The sequence below is a fragment of the Corvus kubaryi genome, unplaced genomic scaffold (genome assembly GCF_017639235.1).
Source record: "Corvus kubaryi isolate FWS band 111438036 unplaced genomic scaffold, C.kubaryi_AGA036_p1.0 37284, whole genome shotgun sequence".
NCBI lineage: Eukaryota > Metazoa > Chordata > Aves > Passeriformes > Corvidae > Corvus > Corvus kubaryi.
In genome coordinates this window covers 1,624,595-1,644,594 of record NW_024581088.1, presented here as the reverse complement: position 1 = coordinate 1,644,594, position 20,000 = coordinate 1,624,595, and the positions used below count along the sequence as shown (strand labels likewise).

General features: G+C 44.8%; 1 protein-coding gene across 2 annotated transcripts in view; it reads left to right on the top strand.

The window, feature by feature from the left end:
• Window positions 1-20,000, top strand: part of AUTS2 (activator of transcription and developmental regulator AUTS2) — a 762,438-nt gene that overhangs the window by 512,770 nt on the left and 229,668 nt on the right. For both annotated transcript variants that reach the window (XM_042025870.1, XM_042025871.1), the window contains exon 5: window positions 13,086-13,115. In XM_042025870.1, coding sequence (XP_041881804.1) covers window positions 13,086-13,115 — 30 coding nt within the window. The remainder of the gene's footprint in view (window positions 1-13,085; window positions 13,116-20,000) is intronic.

The window sequence follows — 20,000 nt, the reverse complement described above, 5'->3', positions numbered from 1 at the left end:
CAACACCAAATTCACTGTAAAAGCTGGCAGGATCTACTGTTCCTGGGAAATGGGAAAACCTCCTGGCTCTGGAGTAAGCTCAGAGGTCGTTCACAGCCCTTCAGGATTGTCCCAGCATGGAAAGAGCTGTTGTCACTGAATGGAACTGGCCTGAATTGCTGGATCACAGGAGATCTGAAGCATTAACGAGCTGGCTGTGGATGTAGGAGTGGAAGGATGTGGATGTTCAGGGATTTATAAATTCACATCATTTACGGCAATGAGGGTGTGATCTGCTGTGACCTCCTGTCTAGCACAGGCCATATGATCTCCACTAATTAATTGTACTGCCTGGAGTACAGTAACTGACTGAACGAGGGCACAACATTTAGGCAAGTTTTAATTTTTTATTAATTTTTTTCAGTTAGGGAAAATCTGCCCTGTTTTTAAGTGAAGAATAATAAATTATTCCCCATTTTTAAAATATGCACCAGTCTAAATTTATCTGGATTTTACCCATTGCATCTTGTTATTCACTTGCCTCTTAGACTGAAGATAAAGCCTACAGAGGTTTTTGTGGGGAGAACATGTCTGAAATCTCAGAGCCTTCCTAGTACTAAATTTTCAGAAGAGATGAGAATGGAACTTCCAATCTTTTGGTATCTATAAAATAGAGGGAGCCTCTACCTTGCTAAAACATCCCTTGTGGAATTCCGAGGCTCTGTATTCACAGAGAATATCTCTGGAGAAAGCAGTGAATTTCCTTGCTCTACCTAATCCGTCTCAAAACTGCAGAGCACAGGTTGAGCAGTTTAAAATTCCATTCTGTACAAGATGCAGGTGCTTTGCTGGGATCATCCAGCCAGAAATCCGGTGTGAATTTTTGTCTGTGGGGTAGTGGTGACCACAAACATCAAAGACACAAAGCTTCTGCTCCTTCCAGGCATCCTGTGGATCCTCATATTCTCAGACAGACTTGTTTTGCATCCCCTCCTGCTTCGGTTTGTCCCTTCTTTCTTGACAGAGAGCTTAGTGGGAAGTCCTGTGTTTGGCGTTCAGGATGTCTCCTGGCCCTGATGTGGGGTTCACCTTTGGAAGAGATAATTCCCAGCAGTGTGAAGTCTCATTGCAGCTGAAAAAGAAGCACATGGGCAGTGCCAGTAAGGCTCAGTGCTGCATTAGCCACAGCCCTGCTTCAGCACAGCTGCCGCTGGCAAAACTCTTGCATTTTCCAAGACCCTCCTAGACAGGGATAACTTTTTGAGCACTGAGCTAAAAGGTAAAACAATTCAAAACAATCCCTTGCCTTGGCTGTGACAGGTAATTTGCCACTTCTGATAACAGTCATGGAGCCTGTGATAGTATTTATGATATAGGAGTTTTTATCACTTAGTCTGGGGGTAGGTTGATGCAGCAGTGGGGAAAAAAAAAATCCCAACCAAACCCCAAACATTTTTTTTTTTTATCCCTGCAAAGAGAGCATTGGTGGTAAACTGAGGGCCTGGTGTTCCACAGTGGGTATTTGTACAGCAGAGTGGCTCTTAAAGTAGATGTGTGGGTCTTACCTGGAGCTGCAGCTTCTCTGCAGCTTCCTCCTGAGGAACAGTGGAGGGACATCTCCCATCTCTGCTCCCTGTGACAGGGACAGCACCCAGGGAGTGGCTGGGGCTGGGGCTGGGCCAGGGAGGCTCAGGCTGGATCTCAGGGAAAGGCTCTTCCCCCAGAGGGTGCTGGGCACTGCCCAGGCTCCCCAGGGAATGGGCACGGCCCCGAGGCTGCCAGAGCTCCAGGAGCGTTGGGACAGCGCTGCCAGGGATGCCCAGGGTGGGGTTGTTGGGGTGTCTGTGCAGGGCCAGGGGCTGCACTGGGTGATCCCTGGGGTCCCTTCCAGTTTGGGATATTCTGTGGCTCTCCCACCTCTCTGCTGTCAGTGGCCATGCCCTGAGCACCGTGAGCCCCAGTTTGGGATCACTGCAGAACCAACGTGGGAGCAACAGCTTTTGCTCAGAGCAGAGGAAGCACACGGGGCTTTGGGGCTGATTGAAGGAGGTCCTCAGGAAGAGAGAGCTGGAGGAAATGAGAAGTTCCCTTTCCTGGGTGGGCTGCTGGGACACCAAGGTATCACTTCTGCCACTGCTTGTTGGTAAAGGGGGTATCTCCAGTGGTGGATGCTCTGTTGGACAATATCCCCGGGCTATCAAAGAATCCCAGAACAGTTTTGGTTGGAAGGAACCTTAAAGCCCATCCCATTCCACCCCCTGCCATGGGCAGGGACACCTTCCACTGTCCCAGGCTGCTCCAAGCCCCGTCCAGCCTGGCCTTGGACACTGCCAGGGATCCAGGGGCAGCCAGGCAGCGATGAATATTCTTAATTATTCTCAGCCACTCCTTGAATAACAAATGGCTGAGTTCAACTGATAAGTCAGGGATATTATTCTTACCTCTAAAAAGAGAAATACAGCTCCTGTTTTAAATTCAATTATTATAGTTGCAGCATTCTAGGGAAAAAAATAATGCTTTCATTTCCTAATAAGAGATCACAGATTCCAAATTATAGAACCATGTATGTCAAAAAGGAAATTTGAGCCAGGCAGGCCAAAGTGTGCCATTGTCTTTACAATACATTTAGAATAATCCTTCTCTTCCCTCAGGTCTTGCACAGACAATTTATCAATTGAACAAAAATGATAAAGGCAGCAATAAATAATAATAGTAATAATAATACATAACAACTGTGGGAGTGATGAATTATAAAGGAGAGAGTGGAAAAGGGAATGAAAGCACAGCACAGAAGCCAGTTTGCAGGGCTGAGTACACTGGCTGAGCTATTTTTCTGGCATTATGACAATGAGGAACATTTATGGGAGTTTGCAAACAGCTTAGAACACAAATCATTTGGTTTCAGGTTATATTTATAGGGCTTAGTTAAGGGGTTTTTAGTATCCATTAAAATCCAATGTTCAGAGGTTTATAGCTCAGCTGTTAAGGTCTTATCCCTAAGGATCAATTGTTTGGGGAATTATTATTACCATTATTATTTATACAATTCAGTTTAACTTGTTTAGGCTACTGTGAAGACACAGAACTCAAAAGCTAAAGAGGTCTTGTTTGGGAAAGAAGAGAAAAGATGGCTTTTTATTATTTATGTTTTGTTTCAGATACGATTTCTACAACTGTTTTACCCTAGAAATCAATTGGATCTGTCTTTGTGTGGGTTTCAGTGGCCATGTTGTGCTCAGAGTTGCTGCAGCCTGCACAAGAGAGCAGCCCCTGTGCAGTGCTGTCGATGCTGGATTGCTGCTGCTCCGTGTGCGCTGCTCTAAGTGAAAATAAAAATAATTTTCAGTTGAAGTGACACCGCTTTCCAGAGATCATGCACTTTAGTTGGTGGAAGATGAGATCTATACTGAAAACAGGCATGGTGTGTCTAGGGCCTGATCCAGGTCTTAATGCTTTTTTCTTCTTCTTGATGTCTTCCATTTACTAAGACCAACATTCTCTAAGGAAAATGCCTTATTATCCTGCACACTTTATAAACACATACAGTGAAAGTGAGCAAATCCTAGGGAATGTTCCATTTAATAGCCCAAAGAGATGAAAAGTAGAGGGTTGACAGCAGAAGGGAGTAAGTGACTTGCCTGAGGTGATCCTGATAGCCAGAGACAGAGGTGGATCTCCTGAGTCCCAGCCCAAAGCTATCTTTCTTCCATCATCTTGCTTTTCAACCTCCAGTGCAGTATTTTTGGTGAGAGGTGAGTCAGATCCAAAGGGTATTGCTGGATCACTCCCAGTTAGGTGGATATGGAGGGTTAAGGACCTGACACACAGGGAAAAGGGCAAATAACATATCTGATAGTTGTGTTCCATAAACAAGCACAGGGGCAGTGAACTGTGTTCTGGAGAAAAAAAAGAATTATAAATTCTTAAAATGCACCTATTTTGGAATTAATATAGTGGCTGTTCTTATTTAAATCATTTTCTGTTGTACCCAGCTTCCTTTGTGGCAGTATTTCCCAGCTGTTTCTTGGTTAATTCTAAATATTCATGACATTAATTCTATTTAAGTCCTATGCTGTTATCTGAGAAAAATGTCAACATTTTATGACAAACTGCTGTATCCATTGCTTAGAGTGTCCCCGAGGAACCTGTTTGCTGTGGCTGACTATCAATCTCTGATGGAAAACCTGATTGACACCAATAAAAGCTTGGTAGTTCTCATTTCCCCATTTAAAATGATCCAAACAGCTCAATAGCCATCCAGGATCTTTAGAGTGTTTTTAGCCTGTGCATAATTCATCATCTCAATTGTTGTGCTTTTTTAACGTCTAATTTTAGAATATCTGAACTTCTCCATCAGGTCAACAGAGCATCCAGTTTCTCTCTCTTTACCCTTTCCTCTCTTGCTGCAGTGACACAGGACCCCAGGTTTCTTTTGGGCCCTGCAGAAGCATCTTCTCACCCTCTTTGCTTCCCACCACAACCCTTTTTGTGGGTTACTCTTTTTACTTGGCTGTATGAAGTGTAAGCTCCGGACCATCCAAGATTTGTCACACATGCAGAGGAAAACAAGTTGTTGCCTCCAACCTCTTGATTCTGTTTTCAAAGTTAACTCAACCCTCACTTAGCTGGTTGGGGTTTTTTTTGTTGTTGTAATTTCTATTTCTGGCAGCGGTGAAGAAAGGAAGAAACTCTCAGACCCCAGACTGTGACTATAATGCTGACAGTAAGAAAAAACATTTAAGAGGAATCTCTGTGAGATACTGAGGTCAAACTTTGGCCATCTGGCAGTTGGGAAGAGCCATGTGTGAAGGCATGCCAGGCACCTGCTGAAGGCAGAGCTGCAGCAGCAAAGTCTTCAAAGATTTGCTGGCTGCTCTCAGCCATCGCGTGGGTTTCATTTGTAGCTTCTCTTATCGAGCACAATTTCTAAATGAGGATGGTTGCTTCACTTTAAGGACGTACAAATGACTTGCCCTCACCTGTCAAGCATGATCCTTGTATTTTACCAGGCCCATTATGAACGCAATCTTTCTGTCGAAAATTTGCATACCTCCTTTCTTGAAAAGTAATGACAGCAATTTCTTTCCCTCCGCTCACTTTCTGAGTGTCTCATTTAACAGCACCTGGGAAACCGACAGGCGCAGAGATGAGAAGTGAAAGAGAGCAGTTGATTAAATCATCATCAAGTCGGGCCTCAGAAAGTCAATTCTGCTTCCCGTCTGCAATGATATCCTTTTATCTTAAAGTAATGAGCTATGGCACTTTTGCATCCGGTAATGCGATAAGTTCTATTAGCATGTTCCATTTGCTTCACAAGCAAGGGCAAGTCATTTCAGTAAGCTCATATCACTGCAATCAAAGCAATTGGCTTCACAGGCAGAGAAGAAAGAGGAAAGGCTCAGGGTGATTTTTATGGATCACAACACAGTGTAAAAAATAGATTCTTGTATTATTTTAACCCGTAACATGCTTTGCTTCTTGTCAATCAAGGTGTTTTTATTTCATTAGCCTGTAAGTACCTGGAAGACTCAAATTCCAAACAGAACTCATGAGCTAAGACCAGGAGTTCTGAAAAATAAGGATCTTTTCTCATACAGATAACACCCACTTATGCAGTATTAGGCACTGACTTCATTAACCACTGATTAGTTTAAATCTTTCCTATTGACTTAGTCCATCAGTACAAATGCACATTTTTACTATTATTTACTATTATTGTTTTTCGAACCCTGAAAAAGTGCTCATGAGTTGAGAAGATGCTAAACATGACATTACCCACTGCAAATTGCCATCATTTGAGAGGGTGCTAAAAATAACATGACAGCTGCATGTTTCCTGCAGCCAGCAAGGCAGGTAAGGAGACAGCAAATGTGTGTCCCGACTCCCAGGGGAGAGCCATGGAGGCATTTTTCCTTATGGAGCCCTCAGGAGCTGAGGCAGAGACATTGCCTTTCAATTGCAACAGAGAATGACTTCTAAAATCAGGATTCCTCTGTGTGTGTGGCTGGCAATGCCTGGTGCCAGCTGGTCTGGTGGGATTTGGGTGCCTGGCTGGTGGTGGGCACTTTTTGAGGGTGCCGAGCTTGAGGAATGCATGGCATTGTTAGTTTTCCATCTGGAAAACACATTTAGTGCTCCCCTGGCCCTGGTGGGAGCATCATCCTGCTCTCTGGGGGTGGCGGGATGGGGCCTCGAGCAGGTGTGGGGTCACTGAGCAGTGACACCATGAGGAAGCCACTGGGAGTGGGATCTGGGGGACAGAAGGTGCAGTAACCGCCAGTCCCAGCTCAGTTTCCAAGGAACAAAAGAAAATGAGTTTCTTCCAGGGCTGGTTTCATGTGTCCCTGGGGTGACACGGAGCTGGGGCAGCCTGGCAGGACAGAGGGTGGCAGCTCTGCCCCTGGCAGCCTCAGGCAGGCCCCGTGCTGCCTCCCCAGCAGTGCCCAGCAGCCTCCAGTCCCTCCCAGTGACACACAGCTCCCAGCCTGCCCCTTCAGGGAGTATCCCTGCAAATACAACACAGCAGAACCAAACCTCAGAGCAGGACTTGTCTTTTGGGGTCTTTCTGGAGGGAAATCCCCCCCTTGGCTTTACAAACCAGTTCCCCGTGGCCTACCAGGGATATTTGTGCCTCCCACCAGGTACCAAGGGTATATCCACACCCTAGAGATGTATAAGGTGGATCATCTTCATCCTGATGATATAATATATAATCCAGAGTTTTCATTTTAATACTCAAAATATAAATCTTTCTTATTAAACCATTGTTTTGTTGATGGTAGAGCTAAAAGGAACCACTAATTGTGTCATTTTATAATATAAAACCATCATAAAAGTCCTAGGAGGGAGGATTGTAAAAGAATTGCACCTGAAAGGCATTCTAAGTTCTGAATATTTTTCTTGTAAAGGGCCAAGATAACTTCAAATGTCCAAGACTGATACATTTCATCTGAAGTGGAGTAGTTTGGATAAAATGGAATTCAGATTAAAGGTCAACATTGCAATCTTTTGTCCAGACTAAGATAATTTGTGTAAAATGGGACTTTTTGGTGAATAATCCATAATTTTAGCTTTTAAGAAAGCAGACCTTAAACTTCGCAGACCATCTCTGTTTCAGAGCCATTCCTTACAGTGAGTCACAGTGGATAATGGTGAGGAATTGCTAAGCAGACTGTGATGTTAACCAATTTGTGAGATTCTATATATATAAGGTTCCTTGGCAAGGAGCTCCATGCTGAATGCTACTTGCAGGCAAAGTCACAGATAGGAAGGAAAAAGTGAAATTCTTGCTCTTAGTTTCTTTGTTACTCTGCCGGTCTCCATTTCATCAATTAGAAAATTGCCCATTTATTCCCTGTCTGTGTCTCCTTTCATCCAGGAGATGTTTTTTTCTCCTTTTTTCTTGGAAGCAAAGGTCTAATTGTATAGCTAAAATCCCATCTTTGCCCTTTCCAGGGCTGCCAGTTTGTCATTGGTGGAGAGATGGACAAGAATATTGTAAATGTCAGTGTGAACACGCTGAGGTCTGGGTTTTCCCTCATTTTCTTCAGATTTCTTTTCAGCAGACAGATGAGTAGAATCACTTTGTTCAGTGCTGGCGTTGCAGCAGCACTGACTCCTTTGGTGGCAATGATAAATGGCTCCAAGATATGAAATAGCTGTTCCAGCAAAGTCCATTGAGCAGAATAGAGAACAATGCCCTCCTCAATGTCATTGTACATGAGATATTCAATGATTGCCACTTTTTGCACAAGAATGTGTTCAATCAGCAAAGTGCAGAGAAATCCGTGGTGTTGCTTCAGCCTGAATGAGCTGGCGAGGTGGCACAGACCTTTACTCAGCTTGATTTGGACCAGGCTCTCTCAAGTTATTAAAATGGGCTCAAATGAGAGCTGTCACCACATAGGGTGTCTGATTTTTGAAACGTGGCTTTGGGATCAGGCTCATTCCACAGGTGCTGTGGGAGATGTGCTGTGCATTTTAACTTTCTACACCTGGGATAGAGGACTGGGGAGGTGCAGCTAATCTTTAGCCTGATCTCCAGTTTGCCTTTTCTTCTAACAAACACAGCAGCAATTACGCCTCAGCTGGGAATTGGAAAGTTCTTTTCCACACCCCACTGCAGGTCTGTGTGCACACCCCCTGTTTCAGGGAATGCATCTGCTGCAGCCACAGCCCAGGCTGATTGCAGGGCATCCAGAGGTTAGGGCTGAGGCAGAAAGAAAGCTTTTTGTTTTGTTGGTACAGAGATCTTTGGAGTTGGTATGTCCTCTTCCTCACCTGGGCTTGATTTTAGGGATGATTGTCTGAATTTTGACTGCATCACACATACAAAAATGCAGGTTTTCGGGTCCCTGACTGTGATTAGCATTTCTGGAGCAGGAAGTTACAGAAATACTACAAAAGGAAGCTTGAGCACTTGGCATGTGTGTGTGTCAGGTGATGTGATGGGTGGTGGCTGTGCACTTTGGTTATTTAAGGGGTTGGAACAGTTTCAGTGATAACTATGGCCACTTCGTGCAAATCACAGTCAGTGTGGTCTCATTATTACCCCAATTTTCTAGAAATTAGGAGTACCCTTAACGTTTCCATATGTCGTGTAAGATTTTCATCTGTGAAGATCATTTTGAGTGAGCTTTACTTGCTTGGAATTTGGTTGGCAGCACTGTAGGTCCTTTGGGAAAACTGTTGAGTCCCTTCTAGCCAGTACAAGACTTTTAAAAGCACAAAATAGCCATTCTGCAGAATCCTCGCTCTGAGGAGCCTGTCATGCTGTGATTTGAGAAGCTCTCACAGCATTTGGGATCATGTGCACTTGAAGACTTGGCCGTCCAGGGGGCTGTGGGTGCTCAGCAGTTCTGCCCATCTGGGCTTCACTTCTGTGCCTGGCACGAGCCTGGGGGTTGTGTAGGGCAAATTTGGCAATTTGGCCTGGGCTCATCTCAAGCCTGGCCTGGGGTGGCTGTAATCAGTCACAGCTTGTGTTCAGAGTGGAGACAGTAAGTGCCTTGAGCCTGAGAATCAGAGCAAGAAGCCTCTGTTTGTTCAGGTGTAAAATGTGTCTGCAGCCTCCTTGTCCTGATTTGTCACATTACCACTCTCAGCTTCCAGTGAAGCTAGTGGCAGTTATCCAAAAATCAGGTCATGCTATCTCTGAATGATATTTTGGATTCCCAGTTATTTGCAGAATATTCCAAGGCAGCCTGTGCACAGAGCCATGGTTTCCTGACAAAAGACATGGGAAAGCACCGAAAAATGAGCTTTTTGTAATAGACATGGAATACTGAAACTCAGCCCAAAGCAGAAGGCCAGTACAAAGTATTTCCATCGCTTCAATTCCAAAACAGTCTGGCGCTCTGAGAACCACAAAGCACTTAAATCATTTTACTTCTTCCTGTGGCCCTGGGAGGTAGGGAAGTGCTGGAGGAATTGAGGAATTGAGCGAGCAGTGCAGACTCGAGCCTTCAAATTGACCAGTAATTCTGAATAATCAACTTCACGGTTGTCAGCTTCGGTTTCCAAAATGTGCTCTCCAGCCGTGGGCAGCAGTAAGGCTGCAGGAGATGGAAACACCTTGTGCTTTAGCACCTCTGGGGAGAACTTGCATCCAGAAATGTAAATGAGCACATCAGAGGACGGGTGGCTGTGTGTGAGCGCGGTGCCCGCAGTGCCTGGGCTGACTCTCAGGCGTGGGGACAACGTGCAGTTGCTCCAGTTCTGTTTCCAGCCTGAGGAGCAAACATCTTTCTTCTCCCTTTTTGGCATTACCCCTGCACATAAAGTGTCTGATGGGTGGGTGTGCACAACATGCCAGCGCAGAGTGTGTCCTGCACACACACACACACACACACACACACGGAGAGGTGCTGCACAGAAATACAACCCCAGAGCAGTGCTTTGAGTTCTTTCCTCCTCCCCCTCCTTTTTTCCTTCCATCCTGCTGGTCCACAGAATGCTGCCATTGGCCCAGGACAGCACTGCTGGACAGTGGGTCCTCCCCTGGTGCCCAGCCCCTCTGTGTGAGGGCAGGAGCTGCCTCAGAGCCAGGCTGGCCAAACATCAGGAGCTGTTTGCTGAGTGCATTTATTGCCGTTGCATAATTTATGAACTGGAGGGGTTTGACCATCATCTGTCTCTGCCAGAGGCTGGCACGGAGGGCTCTGGAGGCTGGAGCTGTAAATTGGATGGTGCACTCCTGCTGAGCTCCCAGCAAAGTCCTCGGGTCAGTGTGGGAATTCAATGGCAGGAATGGCAGTGTTTTCTCCCAGTGCCATGTGGGCCCCGTGCAGCAGAGGCTGCTTTGGCAGCCGCCACCCTGACTGGCCAAGGCACAGAGCTGTCACTCACTGGGCACGGTGTGAAGGGAGCAGGAGCATTTTTAATCGCCTTGGCACCCGTGCTGCTTCCATAATGGACACCAGTAGGTCTCAGTCCTTCGCCATATGCTTAACTCTGGAGACAAGGTGCTTCTGGGTACAGCAGTAATTATTTGATGTGGAATTAAGCGGACCTTGAAATTAGAACTGGACTGTTGGAGAGCGGGGCTTTGGAGGTTTAACACTTTGGTGGAAATGCTTCCCTCCGACACCGCTCTGCAGATTCACTCGGCTGCGGGGAACTGTTCTGTTGGCAAATTCAGATGTCAGTGCTGGCAAATTCTCTTCTCCCCAGGTACCTCTATGCTGCAGGGAAGACAAAAACCCTGAGCTTTTCCAAGCTTATGAGTTGGGAAAAACAACAGAGGAGAGATTCCTTAAGCCAGACTAAAACTGGGGGAAAGGAGAGGCTGCAGAGCGCTGTGAGCATGGCTGGGTCACAGGACACCTGCTCATGTGCCCAGACCAGGAGGGGGTGACACCTTGAAACCCCCTGAGCCCCGCTGCTCAGAGGGAATTGCTCCTTCCTGCTTTGACATCCACCTTTTGCCACCCTTATTTTCCTTTTGGGTTCAGATACTACAGTCAAGACTTGGAGTTTGCCTGGAGGGTGGGCAGAGACACAAACAAAAGGAGCAATTGCTCCTGAGCTCCCTGGTTTGAAACACATAGGAGGTGTGATAATGGATCCTGGGGAGCTCATGGTGAGCAAACTCCTGGCTCTGACCATCCAGGGGGAGAAGATGACCAAGCCTAAAAGCTGAATTTTTTCCAACACCTGTGAAGCAGAGATAGTAAAAGGAAAATCTCTGTGACATTTTTGATTGTGACTTGCTTTGTGATTCTTGGGGATGTGCTGTGCAGGGCCAGGAGTTGGACTGGATGATCCTCATGGGTCCCTTCCAGCTCAGGAGATTCTCTGATTCTATGCCATGATTTTCATGGATGAAAATCCATGGGCAAGTCTGCTTTTTGTAAGTGCAGGGCCTTGCTCATCTTCATACCAAAATCTCATACAGGCAGTCCTGCTGAAGTCAAAATGCATTATATTTATGGGGGAAGGTAGGAGTACTTTCTATCAATGCCATGCTGTTCTAGAAATGTTTTCCTTTTGTCAGTTGACTCTTCATTAATTTGAACATTGTGTGAGGTTTTCAGAATTCTAGCTAAAATTGTCCCCTGTCTTCATGTTCTTTCTCGTTTGTTTGCTACCAGAGTAAATACTCTGGTGCAACTGGTGCTATATAAATCACTTCAGTTATTAAATAAATTTCACTTCCTTTTCTATTTGAATCAGCTGCAAGGAGATTGTAATTTTATCTAATCTTTGCTTCCTTTAAAATTAGTTGAAAAATACCTAGAAATAGTTCTTAGCTCTAATTTGTTAGTACATAGCTCAGGGTGTAGGGAAGGCACCTTTTCACCCCCTGTACTGATGAAACAAGGAAAAAGCTAGTGAAACAGAAAAGTTATAATTAAACAACAGACAGAAGATGAGTTGATTTGTGCAAATCAAGTGCGTGTATTTGTGGGTGTATTTGGCTCTGTCTATTCACATCCCACTGTATAGTTAACCTTTGGAATTCACAAAATATAACTGATTTCAAAGCAATTTGGTTGTCGTACAAAAATACTCAAAGCTGCATTTAACATGATGTAAATCCATCAAGAGCTGTAAGAACCTGACAGTCAGCTGGTCCTCGGGGAGGAAAGCCTGGGTCTCCTGTTTGGTGGTTTTCCTTGAGAATGTTTGCCCTTAGATCTGCAGAAGTGTGAGTTCAGTCTTTAGTGATACAGACAATTCATCCTCCAGAACCTACAGCTGTAGAGAGAAGCAAAACAAACCCACAGAAGGAGGTGTAGTTACCCAGAATTTGGTGGGAGGGATCAAACCTGTGAGTTCCAAGGTTCTTAGAGTCCTGTTTCCAACACAGCTTTTGTACTTCTAGCAAATGCAAACGTGGTTTGGGTTCTGATGCTTATCTCTAAGGAACATTGAGAGATCTAGTCCTGCTCTATTTCTACTGTAGTAAAACTTACTAAAAAATGGAGCAATGGCACCAGATAAATATCAGGACTCTCTAGAGTTACCGTTCAGCACTTTGTAAAACTGTGTTTCCTGTGATACCTGGGCTACTCCCAGAGAACCTCAGGGAATCAGTGAATGGGGCATGTTCTTGCTCCCTCTGTGATCTCTGAATTCTTTAGTTCAGCAGCCATAAGCAAAGCCATGGGGTGACTTTTCCATGTGTTCCTGGAAAACAGCAGCCTTGCAAATGCTGCCCTTTGGGCTGGGCAGAGCTGAGCTGTCTCCGTGGAGCCCGTGGAGCTGATGGACTGGCAGTGAGCATGAGGAGTACTGTCCATCCAAAGAAAACAAACCAACCCTTGAAGACTCTTTTTCTTCTTCCCTCATCCAGTTCTGGAGTCTGAACGTGCTCCTGCACCATCAGCTCCTGTGCCCCTGAGCTGAACTGACAGAGGGCTTGGCAAATGGCTTTTGGTGTGTGCTGGGTGGTTGTTTCATAATTCAAACACACAAATGTACCCTCCTCATCAGCAGTGAGGGGAAATTTCCTCCCACACAGTAACTGGACTTGTTCCTAAAGCTTCCAGATGTGACGCCCAGCAGTTATGTGTGTATCACCCATCTTGTTCACAAAAATATTTACCTTTTCTTTGCTGTAACAAGTTTCTCTTACCTGTGCTTTTTCCCTTTTTGTGTTTCAGTGTGACAGCGACAGTGATCAAGAAGAAAAGGTAAGAAAGAAAATCAGTATGGGAGCAAAACTAATTTACTGTATTCCCTTATTCCTCCTAATCTATTACTTACTCAAAGTTTCTTCTTGGACTAACCTAAAGCATCTCTATACAAAGAAAATTTCTGTCTCTAGTTTAATTTTGGAATAGACCTCCAAGGAAAGAGAATTCTAATGAATATTTTGGAGGCTGCACAGTTCATCTTTAAGCATATTGATGCCACAGTTTGTGTGAGTTGTTTATGAACACCAGTCTCACTACCAACCCTTTCCATGGCTACACTTCCCCTTGGAAGTTGTAACAGCAACTGAGTCTGTTTGTAGCCCTCACATTTGCACTTCTTAACAGTTATTTAACCACTGTTGGTGCCTGTTTGCTTCTCTGCAGGCAAGGGCCTGCAAATTCCATAGAAGTGTTATGGTTGATGTATCTATTTTTTAGAAACAACATTTGGGAACTGTACATTAAGTCGAGTGACACAACTTGCTGATAACTGTCTCCATAATTTTGGGTTTCTATGTGGGAAAGGGGGAAAATGTAATGCTGAAAGGTCAGGCATCAGCCTCTAATGCTGTTTATTGTTTAGACTAATAGTAATGAAGAACTGGTATCCACACTGATGAATATTTTTATCCATTATTTTATGTTGTGAACAGACTAACCTTCTTTCTTTGGCAAAACTAAAATAATCATCACAGAAAAACGGGTCTAATTTCTTCATTTCCAGGTTGGATTTTGTGATTTTTATTTGTATGTTGAGCCTTAAGGGATGTTTTGATAATGTAATCACTTTTGCCTCCTCTTTCCCTGGATAAATTGGGGGATGGAAGTCAGGGAAGGGGAAAATAATGTCAGAAAACATTGTTCCTGTAATAATGTTGAAGTGGTTAGAGTTTCATGAGTGGTTGTGTTAAGCAGCTCCAAGGCACGCCAAGAAGAGGAGAGATGACCATGCTGGTGTGCAACTTATCCAACAGCCAAGTACAAATATGCTGTAAAATCCAGAGGGAAACAATGAGTACAAAAATCACCTTCCATGAATTTAATCAGTTTTCTACAGGGTTTGTGTAACAGGAAGCCAAAAAAATTCTCAAACCATTCTGTCTATACTTCCAAAGCTTTGCCCTTCAGCTCTTTTCCCAAGTAGAGGATTTTTTCCTCATGTTTCTTAATAATTTGCTAACTATGTTAAAGAACTGCTGTTTGTTTTGAAATGCAATGATTTTCCTTGCATAAGGGAACTAATCACTGGAGTTAATCAGTGTGACAACAGAAAGGGGAGGTTTTGTTGGGTTTTTGCACAGAATATTAACCTGCACTTTTCAATATGAATTTTTAATGCATTACCATTACATTCCATCCTGTGAAGTGATTATTCATTTTCAGGATGTTCCTTATGCAGAGGAAGATGATAAACTGAATTTCAGCTCCTATGTTTATGGCACCCAGAACTAAAAGTGTAATTTCCTGTCACTGCAGCATTTATGGAGCTGAACCTCTGCCTGTTTCCCTGTATTTTCTCTTGCAGCACTCCTGTACAGAAAGCCAGAGGCAGCTTTTGGGGATGGAGGGGGGATGCTGCTTCAGGATGGTTTCCACAACACAGTACAAGAGAGACTCGAGACTGTACCTCACAAAGAATATCCCACTACTTATGTGGGCAGGATTTAAAATCCAGATGTGTATTTCATCTCCGTGATCTATATTTTGTCTTCCCCCTAATGGAATGAGATTATGTGCAGACCCAAATATCCCAAAAAATTTAGTGCTTTTCAAATGTCAGAACCAGACCCAGCTTTGAGCTCTACAGCTCAGGCCCAGTTCTCAGAGATGACTGCTCACCCTGGCATATTTATTCAGGCTGTGCTGGCAGCCCAGGCAAAGATCTAAAGGCCTTATTCTGCTGTTAATTTGAATTCAGCATATGTAGCCTGTTATAAAATGCGAGACATCATCATTTGAGCAGGTCAAGCATATTCAGATGAAGACAAATGGTGCTTATTTGATTTTCTTAAAATCAGGAAATGAAAAAAGTGCTCTCTGGAGAAATCATGTTCTGCCTGACTTAGATGATAGACCAAGGCATGTACCCCAGATAAGAACAGGCGCTCGTCGCTGGGTTTTATCTCTGAAGGACGGTGGGGACTGTCAGCTCGCTGACATGTGCATTATCCATGTCATTTTAAACAAAGTGACCTGTAGAAAAGTGCACTCTGCCGTGACGTGATAATGGGCTGTTGGATGACAGGTAAAGTACACACTATAAAGGAGGCTGTGCGTTATTCCTTTGTTTAACTGACAAGTAGAAACTTCTTTTCTTCAGACAGGCAGGATCTTTTAGATCTCTTTCAATAGGACCCAGAAGATTTTTGAATTCCTGCTTTAAATAAAATAACATTTTTAGGACAAAAATTTCCTGCGAGCACACTGCACTGGGAGAAGCGAGGAGCCAGATCCTGTGCAAGGGATCATTTCATCAGCAGTGCCCAACATCCTCAGTTTTCATTAATAACCAGGGGAGCTGAGGGTGCTCAGCAGGATTAGAAGTTTGAAGATCCTTTACCCAAATGTCTTATATCATGATGATATTGGCCTCCAGCTGTGGAGCTGTTCTAGCAGTGAATTGACAAATTGCTCTGGGTTGGACCTCGCTCAGTGTGTTCTGAGGATTGTGGAGTTGTGCCCCTCCCACCAGAAACAGCTTGGACTGAAATGTTTCTGGGAAGAGGAGATCTGCTTTTCTTTAGGACTATCTCTTGCAGATGTTGATGCCCTGTAGTGTACAGAATGTAGGGTTAATTGCTGCAGAGCAGTTCTGTGCTTGCTCTTCAGAAAATGCAAAAGAGGCAATTTTGCTTCATTTAGGATTTTTGAGGGCAAACCCACACTGATCCTCCAGAGGAGATCCATGAGAGGTAGAAGGAATGCATATAAGTACATATTTCTGCTAGAATAAATAAAACCTGGAGTCCAGAAATATAGACCAGAGCCTTTGAATAAAATATGGCAGATCAGCATCAGGAATGGTGTGTGACAGGTCGAGGGGCTGGAGGATGAGCTGGTTCAAGCTTGACTGGATGGGCCACCGTGAGCAGCAGAAGGAATGAAGGAGCAGGACCTGGGAGCCTGAGGAGCAGCTGGATGGCGAGGGGTGGCAGAGTGGGAAAGGCAGTGTCTCAGCCTGGTCACATTCCTTTTTCCTGACTTGGATCTGTGCCTATCTGGCTTCGTAAATCACAGCTGATATCTGATCTCTGTTAGGTGATGGCTGTGCCTCCAATCCGTCTTCCCCAGCCTTTAATTGGGAGCCGACAGACAGAGTGACTTTCTGTCTGTGTCTGCCCTCAAATGAGACATTTCTCCAGAGGTTTCTCGGGAAGAAGAAACAAGGATATTTAATTGAAACAATGATGCAGCCCCTGCTTAGCGGTGCTGTAGCTTAGGCTGTGTCAGCATCTCAATTTTAAATGACATATTTTGGGTGGATAATTTGTCTATTTATACAGATTCATGCTCCTTCACTTCAGTTTGACACACAGGACTGGACTGGAGCACTCAAAGTAGACATTTCACCCTCCTGTTGCTGAAAAGCCTGAAGAAGTAGCGGGCATGTCTGTGGAGGGAGAGTATATTTGGAAGACTTGCATCAGAGTGAGAAGCACTAATTCTTAGAGAGGTGTCATTCTCCATCCTGGGATCCTTTCAGCAAATGCCACTGGGATTTCTTACTGAATCAGAAAAAAGTATGGATCCCAGGGGAACTCCGATTTTCTCCATTAAAAAGTCTGTCAGTCTTACTCTTTGAGCAGGTCTCCAGAGCTGATAATCTAAAATTAGGGCAAGCTATTGCAGAGCTGACAAATTGAAGTGCAACTGTATTATCTTTTGATATCTCGATACAATCTTTAAAATTATACCCATGGTAATTAATACAACATTAAAAACATAAGTGCAAACACAAAGTTTATCTTCTGGAAATCAAAGGAAATCTTGTTTGGAAAAGATGTACAAAGAGCTCTGATAAGGAAGTCAGGTGCTAAAGATGAGGTAAGAAGTGAGGTCCTGTTTTATTCTCCATCTCTACCATTTCCTCTCCCCACTCTGTTTAATTTTATAATTAAAGGCTTGATCTGAGGCACTTCAGTGATTTTTCACTTCTTAGGAAAATACTTCATTGATCAAGGGAGCTGCTTTGCACAAACAGAGCTGCTTCTGGCTGGAGTTGTATCCAACTTTGGTAGGATGAGCAGCCTAAAAAAACATCGCTGTTGATGCCTTAGTTCTGTGTTTATCTCAGGACTACCCAGTCAGTTATGAGGCTCTTGAATCCCACTGGAACATGGTCTCCCAGGGCCCAGCAGTGTCTGGCTGGTCCTGGCTGCAGCCCAAGTGTCCCTGCTGAAATGGGCTCAACTTTGGGTGCCCCTGGTGTGGGATGATGAGGGAGGACAGAGCTCGGTCAAGCCAGTGGCTAAATTTGCCAGGTGTTGGCATCTACTCAGAGGGGGGAGAGTAACAAAGGGAGGGGACTGGGATTAGAATGAGTGGGTGTTGTGCTTGCCAAGGAGCCCGTGCTGGTGGGAGTGTGTTGCTTCATTATTTTTCTCTTTGAAAGAAAATTCTCTTCCTTGAAGAAAAAGGTACTGTGCCAATAAAAGCACCAAGAGAGCTGAAGAATGATCTTTCTTGAATCAGCTTATTTTTAATGATAATGCTGATGCATCTGATTGCTTATAAAGCAGGTACAAACCAAAGATTATGGTATAGGAAATACCATAAATTACTCTGCTATACCCAGGTAAAAGGCTATTTGTGGGTATCTATACACACAGAAGAGCATTCACACCTGCACCCTCTGTATGTTTCTGCAGTGCTTTTGGCCAATTATTTTGTGTGGGGGCTTTGGAGAGGCGTTTTGGAGTAGCATTTTGGCAGATGTGTCTCTCCCAGTTGACTGCACAGGCTGCATTTTAGTGTTTGGTGGTTAAACACATACAAGTGTTTATGTGTTTGTGTGTTTGTTTGTAGTTCTTTCCAACTTTGCAAACTCGACTGATTTAGGTAGTAACAAACGCTCCGATAAACCCAAGAGGAACTTGGGAAGGGCCTGCTAAAACCATGTCAGTCCCTAGCTCTGGATAAAGGCAGCGTTTGTTGTTCATGAACTTGAGGAGCCATTTCCTCCTGCCCTGCAGACCTGAATGCACAGAGCACCCTGCTCAGCTGGGGCAGAGCTGCTCCATGTCCTCTCCACTCCAAGGCATGTGCAGGACACAGCAAATTGTCCTTTCCAGGGGAACAGGAAGAACCCAGAGCAACCCCAGCACAAACTGTGCTGGAAAACAGAAGGCCAAAATAAGCAGCTGCTTTGCACAGGGCTGCGTTCTGTGTGTTCTGCAAAAGCTTTATCATAAATGGATTAAATGGTGGTGAAATTGCTTTATGACATCTTTTATCCAAAGGATTACATTTATAATTGGGTGCAATCCACTCTCATGTGGGCAGTTGCATCAGTTTGGGATTTTTTTTAGTGGGGTGCTTGGAAACAAAACTGTATTTGGGGTATTTTTTCCTCACCCCTGGGAGGAATGAGGGAAGGAAGAGTTTTGGTAGCACTTCAAGGGAAAAATATCCCCCTGGATGGTGCCAGGGCTGTGGCAGAGAGACAGCTGGGAGCCAGCTACATTTATACCCAGCCACCACCACGGCCATAGAGTGCTACAGTAATATCTCTATTCTTCTCACAGTTTAAAACTCTACCAGGGTCTCCATTTGGTGTTTATGCACTGCTGGAATATAAATAATAAATTACAGTTTACCTAGTCTGAGAAATTTTTGTCATTAAGGGAACTCTGAGAATTTATTGAGCTGTTGAAAGAAGGGCCTGTCGTCAGAGCTGGGTTTTTTTTCATCGCATTCTTCACACTTCTCAAGCATAGGTGCAGGTATAGGAAGACTGGGGGGGATTTTTAGAGGAAAACTTCAAAATGTAAAGTGTGTCATCTCCAGTCTAGTAAGAAGAAGAAAGAAATTGGTGTGTGGCCTTAGCTTGTGTGAGACATTCTCTGTCTCTCCCGGCCAGGGAACAGCAAGAAACCACTGGACAAGAGTTCCTGTGGGGTTTGAAGGCACTGAAGGTTCCTGAACAGGGACTGGCTGCAATTTGGGCCTTTATGTGGGAGCTCCGGGGGTTGGTGGGGGGATCCTGCCCTCCCCAGGTCCCATCTCTCTGGGTTCTGTGGGGCTGGCACAGAAAGGCTGAGAAGCTGTCAGGCCATTCAGCCCCTCTGTGCTCCAGGAAGGGCAGAGCATTGGTCAGGAGGGCGCTGGATACTCAGAAAAATTCCTTGGATGGTGGGTACCAACCACCACGTTTGGCAAACGAGGGGAAACAGTGGCTGAGAACCCAATTTTAATCAATTACTTCAGGTCATGGGATACTGCTGTCTTACTGTTTGGCATGTATTTATTTTGGCTAAGGGTAGGATTAGAGAAACCATTCCTCAGTATTATTCCAAAAACTGTTTCTGCGAAGCCGGGATGTTTCCCACAAGGGCGATTTACGCTGCGTATTTGTACAGGTGTTGTCTTTTTCACTCTGCAAAACGCAGCACCTTAAACTTGCCCCAAGGGTGAAAGATCACCCAGCCTTCCTGCGCTAGCGAGGCTCCGGCAATCAGGAAGCATTTCTTACTGTTTAAGGCCCATTAGGAGGGAAGATAAGGCTCCTTTTTATTCATTTGATGTGCCGCACAGAGGGTCCCCGCCGTGCGAGCGGCAGTAAAGCGGGAGCCGAGCGCGTTTGCTGTAAAGGATGAGGCGTTTGGCAGCGAGGGCGGCGAGCGGGGAGCGAGCGGGGAGCGAGCGGGGAACGAGCGGGGAACG